This window comes from Rhinoderma darwinii, unplaced genomic scaffold (assembly GCF_050947455.1).
Source record: "Rhinoderma darwinii isolate aRhiDar2 unplaced genomic scaffold, aRhiDar2.hap1 Scaffold_484, whole genome shotgun sequence".
In the NCBI taxonomy this organism is placed as follows: Eukaryota; Metazoa; Chordata; class Amphibia; order Anura; family Rhinodermatidae; genus Rhinoderma; species Rhinoderma darwinii.
Window position 1 is genome coordinate 88,849 of NW_027464030.1, and position 14,770 is coordinate 103,618.

Here is a 14,770-nt window from a genome sequence, read left to right on the forward strand (position 1 = left end):
AATAAATAAATAAATAAATAATAATAATAAAAATAAAAATAAATAATATAATAATAATAATAATAATAATAATAATAATAATAATAATAATAATAATACAGCTGCTTAATTTGTCTTGTTTTTGGGGCACAGCTTTGTTATTCTGGTTCCCCTCCATACATGTCCTCAGTCCCGTGATAAGGGGTCACACATTTTACCTGCACTGAACATGAGGGGGATAGATGATTGTGGATAAAAGGGGAGGAGGGGGCAGTGTGAGGGGCTGGACGATGCGTTGTAAGGTGAGTTTTTGGCTGGGTGTCCGCACGCATGCGCAGCAGAGACATAGCTGCTGGGTGACTACAGGTAACATTCTAGTTTGCAACTGTTAAATCTCCCCAAATCCCAGGAGTGATGTCTCTGCTGGGGAGGTCAGAGTGGCAGGTAAGAGGCAATATTATATCTTATTACACTGACACTTTATAGAGCGGACACCCAAAAAAAAAGCTGCAGCTCCTGGGGATGGTTGGCACAGCAAAGATTTAAGACTCCAGGGGGGACAACGATTCTCATTACCTGGAGGGAGGGTCACCGCTCCGGATCCCTTCTCTGCATCAGGAAAACAGACCAAAATATCCCCCCCCCCCATTATTATTATTATTATTATTATTATGACCCCTCCACAAATAACTAGGTCCAGTTCTGTCCATATGGGGGCTCTAATGGGTCTAAATGAGGGGAGGTCTGAGGCATCGCTTACATGAGGACTAAGACTTCATACGATCACTAATAAAGCTCTTTAGTTACAACAAAAAACATTTGACTTTTATAAAATGAGTTTGAATATTTAAAAGTTTTAAGTTACATAAAGTTTAAATGTCAATTTTGTTCCGCATATTTATAGCCGAAGAATTAAAATATAAAAAAATAAAATAAAAATCGGTAAAATTAAGTTTCACCTTGCAGAAGAGTTGCTGATTATCCGGTCTGGATATGAGGAATCCGCGCCACAATGCGCGACATTTCTGCAGTCTTTCCTCTCCGCTGCTTTTCCTTCCCCCTGATCCTCCGATTAAAAAAACTTTTATTCCCACAACTAAAGACCAATCCCATTACTAATACGAAATATCAAAACCGTCTGGAGGAGGCTGCAAATGTGCTCCACACACAGCGCAAGCTGCTTTTAATTCAATTTTTTTTTTAAAAAACACGTAAATGGCGCAAGAAAAAATGTGCGCAAATAACCAATGGTGCAAAGAAATAAAATAAATCTAGGAGGTCAAGACACGTCTTACTGTTGTAAAATGTATTGTTATGCGACATTCTGCAGATCTTTTCTCTTTTTTTTTGTATCGGAAGTTTTTGTGCTGTGAATGGAAATGTAGTAATTTTATCTGCGGGCTGTGATCGTATAAGAATCTAAAAAGATCATAAATATATATAATATTAAAATGAGCGGATACAAGAAATGAAGAATAATAGGGGTAGTAGTCCTCTAAAGTTCAGTGCTAACGTGTTCTATATAATATTTAGATCTTCGTGCATGATAGAATTGCCTTTTCAGACCACCCTAATAACTCCCCTGCCCACCTGTAACAGAAGATGAGAGTTGTAGTCCCCTCCTCATCGCTGAGTCTCGGGGTACACCAGGGCACCTCTGCATTGTATGGCGCCGGGCACTTGCTGTTACCAGCAGCCCAGACCTGCATTTCAAAGGCATTTTCTATGGGACAATAACAAGGGAATTTACCCCTCATCATCCTCATCATCATCTTCAGCCCCACCAGAAATGCTAATGAAGATTAACTGCTGATTACAAGCTGGGCCCCGCACCTGGACAGTGATGGAGGGGTCCCTGATTCTGGAGGGATAGAGCAATATAGGGATTGTTTCTATAGGATCACAACCCCCAGTATTGTGTACGAGAAATATGTTCTGTGTAGGAATCCTGATCCCATAATCTTTCCTGTGCAGTCTCCTTTATATTCTCTAGCTGGAAATCTTATTTTCTGTACATTTAACCCATTATAATCCTTTACTGTGGAATATTATATGTATTTATATTTATTAGATTCTATGTTACTACTGATGGTTTTTAATAATCACTTTTCTACTCATAATTTTATCTGTATCTGAAGGTCTGATATAAACTCTCTCCTCCTCCTTCCTCGTATTTTATTATTCCACCAAGTAGAATAGAATATGATCAACATAATATAATAGTGTCAGTCACTCGGTGGAGTGCGGAGATCGGTGTCTTCTCTGTGTGGATGAGGCAGTTTCCCGGTTTTGGCGCACAGTATGCGTAAAAGTCGCACTACATGCGTCTATTCTGACGCTGGTTAAATGGGTGCAATGCTCTGGTTTTTACACTCTTCATCTATGCTATAATTGTAGATTGTGTGTGTGTGTGTGTGTGTGTATGTATATATATATATATAATCACTACCCCCCGCATATTATGCAACACAGTGACTGTAATGTTAATGGCAATATTCGGGAACTGGGATATTAGCCCCATTTATTTTGTATTTTTTCCTATCCATGTAACCTTGCCCATCACTCCCTGCCTGACTGGCACTGCCCACATGTAAGAGTCTGGCAGGTGATGAGAGCTGATCCCATTCTCCCCAAGGCGAGAGATATAGTGGTAACTTGTCAAGTGTTTATTTTAATGGACACTTAAGTATTTTTATTTCCCTCTCCTGCTTATTATCTGTGCCAACCCCAACATTCACTGAATGACGCCTTAAATCTTCTACCAATAAACTGCAGGAGACATAATAACCAAGAAGCAGAAGAGATTGAAGATAGCCTGCAGGTCCGCACAATGCGCCAACTGGGTGACGGCAGCGACTGGCCATGCGCAAATTTTTTTTATTTTTTTTTAATTACTATTTGTTTTTAGTGCATTTAACTCATAAATTGGTCTATAAAATTATGAAAATTAAACTAACACAATAGTTCATTGTGTGTGTGTGTGTTACTATATATATAATTGTGTGTGTGTTTTTGTATAGTTTATGTAGTGATAAAAGTGTGTGTGTATATAATTCTTTATTTTAATGTAATATATAAACACCTAAAACATGTAAAAGGTGTAAAAATATAGAATATGTGAATCTGACTTGTCTATTTAATTTTTAGATTAATAAACATATAAACAGATATATATTTACATATTACAATATTACACTGTGTATATATAATACACTTTTTTTGTATAGTTTATGTAAAGACAAAAAAATATAAAGCTTCTATAATTTATAGAAAATATAAAACTTTATTACTAGCTTTTTCCTTTTTGTATTTTTTTTTTTCTATTTTTATTTTTCCTCCTTGGCTCAATCATCACCGCCTGTAAATGTTTAGATAAGAAAGTGTGAAGGAAAACATTGGGGCTGATGCTTGTAGATTGTAACATTTCCTCTGCAGATAAAGTATCACTGACAATATTGTGATTATAAAGCCACTGAGCAGAGTCTGAGGCTGGGGAGAGCGGCAATACCCATGTGGGCGTGGCCTGAGTTGTCGGGTGCATGTGATTGGTCCAGCTTACCCCCCCCTCTATAATTAAGATTCAGCCCCCTCCCTAGGGAGGGGTTCCCATAATAGGAGCATTAAGGGAGGACAGGGAGATAGAGAGGAATAGTCAGTTGTGAAGGAGCTTCGATGCCTGATACCTAACTGCTGATACCTGGGATTATAGCGCTGAACCTGGGATATTATTTACTCTGTCTGGATACTGAGGGGACACCATCATGCTGTGGAAACTAGCAGATAATGTCAAGTATGAAGAGGAGTGTGAGGTGAGCACTCGGCTCTGCTACATTTATGTATGTTTTGCATAGTTTATATGTGTGTTTGTGTATATAATTTTTCTTCTGCTATGAACACTGAATTCCAGATAGTTAGGTTGTTGGTGTATCACATATTGCTTATTTTGTGGGTTTGCAGCACTCCTGATTTTTATTGCATCATCTATGTACCGGTGCATGTTCATGTATATGATCTGTGCTGTATATTTTTTTTTTTTCTTTCATTTCATGAGTCGGGAATTTTGTCATGATTTATGCTTTACTTCTATCCATGTGGAGACTGCTGCTTTAGAGTTCTATATTCGGTGCATAGTGCAGTATTGGTCACTAGTGGGCGCCAGAGACGAGGGCATTCTATCCATGCAAGTCATGGGAAGAGGTTTGGGATAAAAGTTGCTATTTGCACTGCTTAAAAGGAGAATTTAGCCCAATGTTGAATGCACTCTGTTCACAGCTTTATTTTTATTTTTTTATATATTTTTGGTGAGGTTGTAATGGGTAACTTTTAGAGGGTAATGCATTTCTTTGGTGTAGTATCCGCATAGTGCATGCTGTACATTTACATACGGTTTTGGGAATCATGAGTTGACTCATTCTTCGGCATTTCACCCCTTTTTTTTTCGCCCTTGGTCACAGTCCTTCATTTTCCTCCATTGGTCATGGTCTGTAGGCTGCGGTTGTTTTGGCTCCTGTTGATTAGATTCAGTCATTTGAAATCAATAGGAGGTATTTAGCAGGGAGGACTGGTCACAGCAGAGACTGTGGGGGCTCCTTTCTGTACTGATTAGTTCGCCCTGTTATTTTAATACGCGTTAAGTTGTAATCTGCTAAAACCAGTGATCAACCTACTTGCAAACATTTCAGCTGCGGTTTAAGAGCCCAAAAATGTCGTCCCCCCCCCCCCCCTTTTATTTTTAGTGTAGAATTGTAATGGACAATAATCTACTGCATCCCATGGCTACCACAAAATTTAAGGGACTTTAAAACTACAATTGGATTAAGCAATTCTGATTTTTGGATGGAAAAAAAAAAAAAAAAAAAATTCTATATAGTAACATTTTTTAAAAACATAAAAAAATCGAAATTCTTTTCATCCATGTGAAAGTCAAGGCAGATAATGTTGATTGTCTAATTAAATATTTATTGTAAGCTTCTGACCTCGCAAAATGCAATTATAATGCATTCAGTTACACATTAAGATTTTCAGAAACGTATTTTTAGAACTTTAAAAAAAAATAAAAAATTTAATATCTGTCGCAAGATGTGACCATGAGGTTGGCGTAGCACTAATTTTCTACATATTTATTTGTTTCCTCTGCAGGACAGACATGATGGGAGCAGCAATGGTAATCCAAGATTACCCCATCTATCATCAGTCAGCCAGCACTTGTACAGCCCAGCTCCCCAACTTTCTCATTCAGGGTCCTCTGACTTCCAACCACCGTATTTTCCACCTCCATATCAACCTCTGCAGTATTCCCAGTCTGACCCTTACGCCCACCTTGGAGACCCCTTCTCCCTCAATTCTATCCACAGTTCTCACCCTCCTCCCAGTCAACAGCAGGCATGGCCGGGTCGTCAAAGCCATGAGCACAGTGGCCTTTCCCACCACAACAGATCGGGGCTGGTTCATCACATCCCTTCTCTGGATCCCAGCTCAGGAAGGTTGGGAAGAGACTTCCAAAGGAGGCCTGATATTCTTCTGCAGCATGGACATGGTCTAGACTCCTCAAGCCTTGCAGATAACCTTGGTCTACCAGACATTGGACAGCAGATGGAGGATGTTTCGGTAATACCCACCATAAAATCTTATTTCTCGCAAGGGTAGGGCTTCCTCCGGAGATTCTTCCTGGCATAAGAGTGGAAAACTTGACTTGTCAGTGCTGAATTCACAATACTAAAAAGAATTTTCCGAGCTTGGTGGGCAAAGTCCTACTGGTTGCCAATTTAACATCAGCACAAGATGCCAACATATAGCATGTTGATGTTTCTGGGCCCCTTCTATGGTGTCCATACTAATTATGATTGAGGGTATCACTGATATAGGGTCTGTATTTGGGGTCCAAAAAATAAACTCCATAAGGCTCCAACCTCGAAGTGTTCACATTACTCTACATTAGTTTATAACCCACTTGTTCATGAAATTTGTATGAATTTTTAAATTTAGTTGTTTTAATAATTTGTTTATTATAAACTATATACAAACCAGATCCACGCTTTATGGGTTTTATTAATTTAATGTAAAAAAAAAAAAGTACCTTCATGTAGTGAAATGTCTTTTTTTTTTTTTTTTTCTCTGTGTTAATTAATTAATATTAAAATTAAATACTAGTAAAAACAATCTTTTTTTACGTCAATTTTTTTTCGCCCCTATACAGAGTTTAGAAGACCAGAGCTTAATCATGCATGACCAGACAGTCATTAAAAAAGGTTTGTTCAACTGTTTTTGATTCTTTGAGTGTGACATGAAACGTGATGTTCCCAAAACAAATGTGTTTTTTGTTTTTTATAAAATAACAATTTTCCAAAAATTTTTTTTTTTTTACTACTTAATTAAATGGTGGCTAAATCTTAATTCCTGGAATATATATATATATATATATATATATATATATATATATATATATATATATATATATATATATATAAAAAAAAAGTGTCATTAAGTTGGATTTTTTTTTTTCCCCCTCAACCGTAGTACACTCCAATATTCGTTAACCCTTGCAAATTGAGTGAAAACAGAACGTGTTCTATAAACTGTCTTGATTACAGAGATTGTGTCATGTTAAAAATATTTAGCTGAGTTATGTGGGGTGATTGAGGTTTTGATATCACAAACAGCGTTGCAACAATGTCTGTTGTGGCTTAGTTAAAAAAAAAAAATAATAATAAAAATTTATTTTTTTTTTTTTAAGTTTTTGTTAATTATTTATTTGGCACATGTATTTTTTTTAAATCCTATGTTGCTGCACAGAAGCGGTCATCTAGATCTTTATTAAATTGAGTATTAGGAAAGCTTGAACTGTTCTGCAGATTGATCTGTCATGGAGAACCAAAATGTTCTAGCTGACACTTGACGGCGTTGGCGTTCTACCTCGGGCGCTCTGTTCATGCGTTTTTTTTTTTTTTTTTTTGTTTTTTTTTTGAGGGAGGTAATTGCTGGAGCATTTCTGCTGTTTGTGCACGGAGCTGGAATCTGGATTGTGTAATATTCCGGTCTTGTTTGTTTTTTGTTTTTTTTCTCTTGTTGCTGAGATTGTTAACAAAGTCTTTAGTTTTGTTTTTGTTCTCCAAAAAAAAAAAAAATAAATAATTTTGCATTGCTTAAAAAAAAAAAATGTAATAAAATTTGGTTGGAAAATTTCAAGTTTTACAATTTTTGTACTATTTTAATGGGTCAGGTGTGCATTACATGGGAGAACTATTGACTCAAAGGAGCCAACACAATTTGAGAACCTCAGTTTTCTTTAACCACCTCCTCCCATCCCAATCTCCTAGTGAATGCTCCATGAGATCGCTGTTGTACACCGGTCTCCGCCACTTTTGACATTCATGTCCGTGTACAGTGCTCGGTATTGATTTAGGTCTTTTGTGGTGTTAATTCTCCAGTAAATCGCTCTCTGCTCTTCTGGAGTCTTAAAACTTGAATTGTAAATAGTCTGAGCTTTTAAAACACGTGCGCTTGTGTTCCTCCACACCCTTGTATATATGTCAATACACCTCATACACTCCCATTAAGGAAACTTGGTCCTGGCCCATTGTCAACTAGTTCAAATATATTTTTGAAGGACTATTTGAATTCGTACAATGGTGAGAAAAACAAGGACTTGAGATCCAGGTGCATTGATGGTTTCTCCTACCTACCAAATAATCCTTCTTGTCGACAGTGGAACCCATCGAGCCATCTTCCCTAACTAAGACACACATACTAGGGCCGTTGGTTGTCTTTCCAGTATGTGTTTGAAGTAAGGTGGCACCGGGATTCACATAGACATGGGGAGAACCTACCATGCAGGTGGTCTGGTTCAAATTCCTTGACTATTAACCGGGGTTGTCGAAGCCAAGACCTACGTCTCTATCTAATACATATACCTTAAGTCATATTGGTGGAAGCCCCAAGAATCCGACACCTCTAGTCGACACATGACGTCTTTGACCACTGCCTTGTAGGAAACCTATGTTGAATGATCCCAAAAATAACCATGTATGTCTTCTCCACAGGCAAAAACACCTTGAACATGTCCTACCAGAAAGACTCGTTGATGGGAATTGTCATTAATCCAAATGAGGTCTTCTGCTCTGTGCCGGGAAGACTATCCCTCTTGAGTTCCACCTCAAAGTACAAAGTTACTGTAGCGGAAGTCCAGCGGAGGTTGTCGCCTCCTGAATGCTTGAACGCATCCTTACTTGGGGGAGTACTTAGAAGGTAAATATTCTGACCCCAGGTATATCATGTGGTAGCCGTAGATGTTTCTACAAGAACCATATGTCTGTACCATCAGTGTACACATCTGATTGGTTAGTTCATTTACAATAATTGGAGATCTGGGGCATCTAGAAAGCCTTTTTGTTACCGTTGGTCCATACAAAAAGAAGCGCCACCCCATTTGAATGTTCATTATTTGCGTAAATCTATGAATGGTGTCGAAGGGCATCAAGAACTGTATTTAATGCATTGACCCTAATGTTCTGGCAACTGGTGGTGGACCCGAATTCTTATCTTATAACCTGTTTTTATGATACGATACAATAAAAAAGTGGAATTCCCCTTTTTAAAGTTTCCACACTTGTATTAAGAAAGTCTTCCGTCCCTGTTGGGATTTGTAGTTTTGCAGCAGATGGTGAGCGAGTTGGTGCTTAAGTAGTCTCTCGAAATAGTTAATATGTACAATCCTTCACGGCCATTGAAACTCGCCCAACTGCTTTTTATTTAATGATCGGGGACAGAGGGGTATTTAGCGTCGCCAACAGTTGTAGTGCAACAAAACTTTCCTTCCAGTTTCCGGTGTGATTCCTTTAAGAACAATGGCGTGCTTTGTTATAAGGTTCTTTTAAAGGGGACCACATAAGATCCAACGCAGGAGATGAGAAATAAATCGTTAGACCACATTTTCTACCCACCTCCTGACCGTTCTGCTAATTTGAATATGAACTAATTGTATTCAAATGAGAGAAACCTGTTTTTGGAACTTTTTATTTTTTTTTTTCCGCTCCTTGAATAACAAGACACTTCAAAGCACTTTTTGTCTTAAGTAAAACTTTAAGCTCATTAAAATATACTCTTATAGATTTCCTTTTATATGTTTAAACTCACTTTATAGAGAAAAAAAGTGTCCACTATTGGAATTTTTTGAGAACCATTGGCCCTGTTCACACGGAGTTTTTTGACGAGTTTTTTGGCGCAGAAACCGCTCTGCAAAACTCGTCAAAAAACGCCCGAAAATGCCTCCCATTGATTTCAATAGGAGGCAGACAAGTTTTTTTTACCACGAGTAAAAAAAACTTGTCGTGGTAAAAAGAAGCAACATGACCCATCTTGAGGCGGTTTCCGCCTCCAAAACCCCATTTCAATGAGTCAGAAAGAGGAAAAAAAAACCTCGACGAGTGTTTTGACGAGTTTTTGTCAAACCACTGTGCAAAAACCTACTGGAGCAGTTTTTGCAGGAGGAATTTTCCTCCTGCAAAAAACTGTGTGAACACAGCCTTACATGTGGCCATAGGAGGTGTGTGTGTGTGTGTTTGTTCCCTTTCAAAATATGTAAAGCCGAAAACTACCTTTTTGTATAAAACTTTAGCGAAACCTATTCTTGGCAATGCCCTCTTGAGCATGCACTTTCTGATGTGGCCACTGGGGGCAGTGTTAGAAAGTCTCCTAGTAATCAAGACCACTAAAGTGGCATTTCAGCCTAAAACCTAACCAGTTCCAGTGGATAGGTGATAAATAATGAGCCATCTAAATTCTAATTTATAAAATTTTTTATTTTTTAACGACCTAGTTTTCAAATGACCATCACCGGTATGTGTAATCTGAATTCTGTTGCTCTACAAATGTATACATGAAGGGGAGACTTGGGTTAGAATTAACACATGGCTTCTTCCCATCTATAAATCGCATTAATGAATGTGCACGGGGTTACGACTCGAGGTACAAAAACATCTGTTCATGTAGCTGATGTTACACAATTAATTGAATCTCGACTATCTGGACAAGGCAAAATTAGAAGACGGTGGAGAGGGGAGGGGGGCTGTTTTTGCAGTGAATTCCCATTGTATCTATAGAGAAAGGAATTCCCACAGAAATCTCTAGAGAGACTTGTGAAATTCAATCGTTTTAATCCATTGTGTGATCGTTTAGATGAATTGTCTTCGAATGCGAGGGAATCCTGCCCCGTGACATCAGCGCTTTCTTGTGAAGTCTTGTTCTCTCTGTCCGGAGTTACGCCCTCACCACAGTTGTTTTGTTGGTTAAACACCTTGATGGCTGCATTGAAATGTTAAATACCTGTTCTGTCTTTCATCAGAGCAAAATCTAAAAATGGAGGGAGGTCGTTGCGAGAGAAACTTGAAAAAATTGGTCTGAACCTGCCGGCTGGAAGGAGGAAAGCGGCCAATGTGACGCTGCTGACATCACTGGTGGAAGGTTGGTGTCTTAGAAAGGGTTAAAAACTCCCACTGCTGGAAACTTATTGACTTGAGCCAAAGTCCTGAAAAATTAGTTTTGGGGCAAAAATATTCCATTCCAATAGGGAGAAATGGTAAACATGTGACATTTACCATTGGTGAAGCGTGACAAGGTGGGTGATGGGTGCAGTTGAGCTACCTGACTGTTTTGGACTGCCTGGTAGAAATTTGTGGGTACACATTGGGCTATGAAAAACGGAGACCACTTCTGTGGCCTTTTAAAGGGCTAGACTTGTGGGTTGCGAACTCGCTGTATTATCCGCACATCAATGTTTCGTGTTACAAAGAAACACAATGTAAAAAAATCTTGTGTGGCCCGCATCCTTGACCGTAACCCGTGTCTTCTCCTTGCAGGTGAGGCCGTACATCTCGCTCGTGACTTTGGATATGTTTCTGAAACGGAATTCCCCTCCAAGGCAGTGGCAGAATACTTGACCCGGCCGCACATGGAACGCAATGAGATGGCGAATCGCAAAAACATGCTACTTGCCGCAAAGTAAGTAACCAAACCGCAGTGGAGGATCTAAATCTGCCTTGGTAATGGGCCTCGTGACACTGGTGGAGGCCATACCGATGACATCGCTGGTCATCAAACTGGAATATAATTCTGTTAGTCTGGCATCCTGTGGACCGGCATAATGCCGACCTGGTGACCTTGCCAGACTATGGAATGGTTTTAATGTCTGATCTCAAGCCGGAGTGCATGAATTTTTTATTTTATTTTTGGACTCCTGATCGTGACCTTCCCAGAGGTTTCTCCACTCCCTCCCACCGCCTAGTTATTCTACGGCGGAATAAATTGTCACCAGCGAGCGATTTCCAATCGCATTAAATTTGTTTAATGTTATATGGGCCCACGCAACGATGTAAAACATGCCAGACTGCTGGGTGCCGTACTAAAGGAATTTTACGTAAATATCTGTACATGTAAAATATTATGTCCAAGCAAAAATTCTAACCAGTTTTTATTCATTTTTCTTCGGTTTGTTTTTAGTTTCCACAGACCACAGGGGTTTAGGCCAATAGGTTGAAACCACTGAATTAACTTGTTACTGGGGTCTCTATACAATGTGAACCCCTTCGGTCATCTATTGTCTGGGGTTAAGCTTTTGTAAATTAAAAGGAATTTTTTTTTTAATTTTTTTTATGTGTGTGTGTGTTTAGAAAGACTACTTTTTTTTTTTTTTTATTGTTAGACGTTGCATGGTGACCCCTGAATGTTTTCGGGGTTCTAATTAATGGTCTGAAAACATTTTATTTGTTCAAGGTGACCTATGTTTAGTCCAATTTGGTCTTTAACAAGAGGCATTAAGTGGTCCCAAAAAAAGCTCCAATTTGGCAGGGGTTGATGTCCTTTGCCATACAATTCTGTGTTTCCTTTTGATGCTTTTTACCTCTTGTGGGGAGGACCTAAAAAATGTGATGCCTTGTTACACACACACACTTACACACTTACACACTTACACACTCACACACACACACACACACACACACACACGTGTGTCAAACAAGGCATCACATTTTTTAGGTCCTCCCCACAAGAGGTAAAAAGCATCAAAAGGAAACACAGAATTGTATGGCAAAGGACATCCACTCCTGTATAATTCTATTTCTTGGCGATTTCCATCTACACCCCTTATTCTTCCTCTTGTGTGGTTGAGTTATAAACGTTCCATTACGGAGGGCGGTTGCGTCCGGCGTGTTACGTGCGGGTTTTATCATGGGTATGGTTCTCAACAAGTACTTTAAGTGTCTTGTGAAGCTCTGCTAATACTTTTCAGGTGTTTAGACCGTTCTGCTCTGACTAAGTGACTGCTCATCTATGGAGAGATGACGGAAAATGATTGTAAGAGGAAATTGTTTAGACCTCTGAAGCCGTGATCGACCTCCCAATTTGTTTATTTAAAAAAAAAAAACATCGAATTTTGCACTAAAACACGAAGATTACAACATTTAGGAGTCTCCTGAAAAATTGGAAACCGACTATTTTAACTTGATCCCCCCCCCCCACACCACCTTTTTATTTATTTTTTTGGCAGCTATGTTTATGTGGAGGCAATTTAAAATTTATTTAGAGTTTTTTGTTGAAGTTTTTTGATTTCTTTTCTTAGAAATAGTTTTTTATTATTTGGCAGACTTGGTATGTTTACAGTTTTTTTATTTTTTTTATTTTTTGCAGGCAGAAAATTCTGGAAAGATCAGCTCCGGTTTTTTTTTTAAGTGGTTTTGGACCACACGCGTTTCTTGCTGTGAGGCGGTTTTTTTTTTTTTTTTTTTAGCTATTTCTTCAACAAACGGAATAACCGCGAGCGTTTTTGCCGAAAAACGCATCAAACGTGGCAAAAAAAGCGTCGGTGTTTATTTTCGTCTCCCATTGATTTCAATGGAGTTGTTGAGGCAGAAAACGCCTTAAGAGGGCATGTCACTACTTTTTCCCACAAGATGTTTTTTTTTTTTTTTTTTTTTTCTCGGGGAAAAAAACTCCTCCACCTCCCATTGAAATTAATAGGAGGCAATTTCGGCCATTTTTTTGCCACGGCAAAAAACTCAGTGTGAACAGGGCCTTAATGAAACTGACCTGAATGAGGTGGATTTTGTTTACAGAATAACTTGACGACCAATCGAATGTAACGGAACTTGTCTTGGTCGCCTTGAACCATTTTATAGCGTTTTTATAGGTTTTGTCTAGTTTGCCAATAGAATTACAATCCAACAGAATAAAAACATGAGCGAGAAGTCTAGAAAACAAATTAAAGAAAAATCTACCGACTGTCAACTTTTATTATGGAAGTTTCACGATTGCATAAATTCCCATACTTTATTGTTGTTATCTTTTTTTTTTTTCAACTTACTATCCGACTAACATGAGACTTCTACAGCTTTATCTGAGCATTGTGTACGAGCTCTTGTCTTAGCACGCGGACATCCGACCTAAAGAGGTTTTCCCAAAAGCTCCAAATTCAGGAAATGCCCTAAAATTCCATATTAAAAAGACCTCACTAGAAAATTAAATTTTTTTTCCCTCATAAAATGAAAAGTAATAACATTTTCTAATAATAAAATATACAATTTATGAATGAAAATTGAGGGAAGGGGATAAAAAAATGTTAGTGTTAAAAAAAAAAAAAAAAAAAAAAAATATTTTTTTTTTTTTTGTTCTACAATATTTTTTGTCTTTTTTTTTGAATTTTCTCTAAAATGTTTTTTGTTTTAGGCAAATCTGCAAAGAATTCACAGACCTTCTCACACAGGACAGGACGCCATTGGGAAACGCAAGACCAAATCCAATCTTGGAACCTGGAATCCAAAGTTGTTTAGCCCACTTCAGCCTCATCACACACGGTTTTGGAAGTGCTGCAATTTGTGCCGCTATGACCTCTCTACAAAACTACCTAAATGAGGCGCTAAAGATCACAGACAAAATGTACATGAACGCGGGAGACCAGAGTCCCGGAGAAAGCAACAAAGGCCTAGACAAGATGGACAAACACCGGAAATGATGATGATGATGATGTGTGGGAAAACTTTCAGTGTTTGACTAGAGGAACGTATGAGGCTGGGACCTATCACTTTCCTCTTGGTCTCCATTTCGAGAGGACCCATGAACAGACTGATGGCCCGGAGACCCTATGGAATATTATGGGACGGTGCTATTTTCTTATCTCCACTGCCCGATGTCTTGTCTGAGAGGGAACATTGAATACAAGAAAGTGTTTAACCCTCCTTTTGCACTCTACTTCCGGACTCTTCACCTCCATCACACATTTCATTAGGACCAACCGGATCTTGCAGGGATTTTTAAAAAATGTTCACATTTTTTTTTTTTTTTTTTTACATTTCCCCTATCCCCAATATGATAAACTGTTCACCAGAAGTTGTAGACATCAGCAAAAATCTGGACTTGAGATTTGGCCGGTTTGCATGTATTAACCATTGGTTTATATGTGTGAATGCAGCCGATTTGTAGCATATTTCATTTTTATCCAGCTCGAACTTGGTATTTTAAATGTGTGAAATTTGTAAACTTTTTTTTTTTTTTTTTTTGCCTAATTCATTTTAAATCCGCAATGATTTGTCTCTTTAGCTAAGTTCTACGTTTCTAAGGCATCGTTGAGTACTCCACTTTATTTTCATTTGAAAAATGTAAACCCATCCCGTCTTCCCTCGTTAATTTTTATATAGGTTTTAAGAAGATTAAGTGCAGATCCTCATAAAATTAGGTACAAATATTTTAAATATTGTCTTATGTTATTTGAGCCTCTTTGCCAGTCACTTTGGCACTTTTCTACCTA

At 38.3% G+C, this 14,770-nt stretch overlaps 1 protein-coding gene across 1 annotated transcript; it reads left to right on the forward strand.

The window, feature by feature from the left end:
- The first annotated feature begins 393 nt into the window (after positions 1-393).
- Positions 394-14,138, forward strand: LOC142719523 (transcription factor AP-2 gamma-like). Its single transcript, XM_075848787.1, has 7 exons — positions 394-423; positions 5,119-5,586; positions 6,176-6,227; positions 8,019-8,223; positions 10,319-10,437; positions 10,833-10,974; positions 13,693-14,138. Exons 1-7 carry the CDS (start codon positions 394-396, stop codon positions 13,976-13,978), a joined length of 1,302 nt encoding a protein of 433 aa, XP_075704902.1. The 3' UTR covers positions 13,979-14,138.
- Positions 14,139-14,770: the final 632 nt, after the last annotated feature.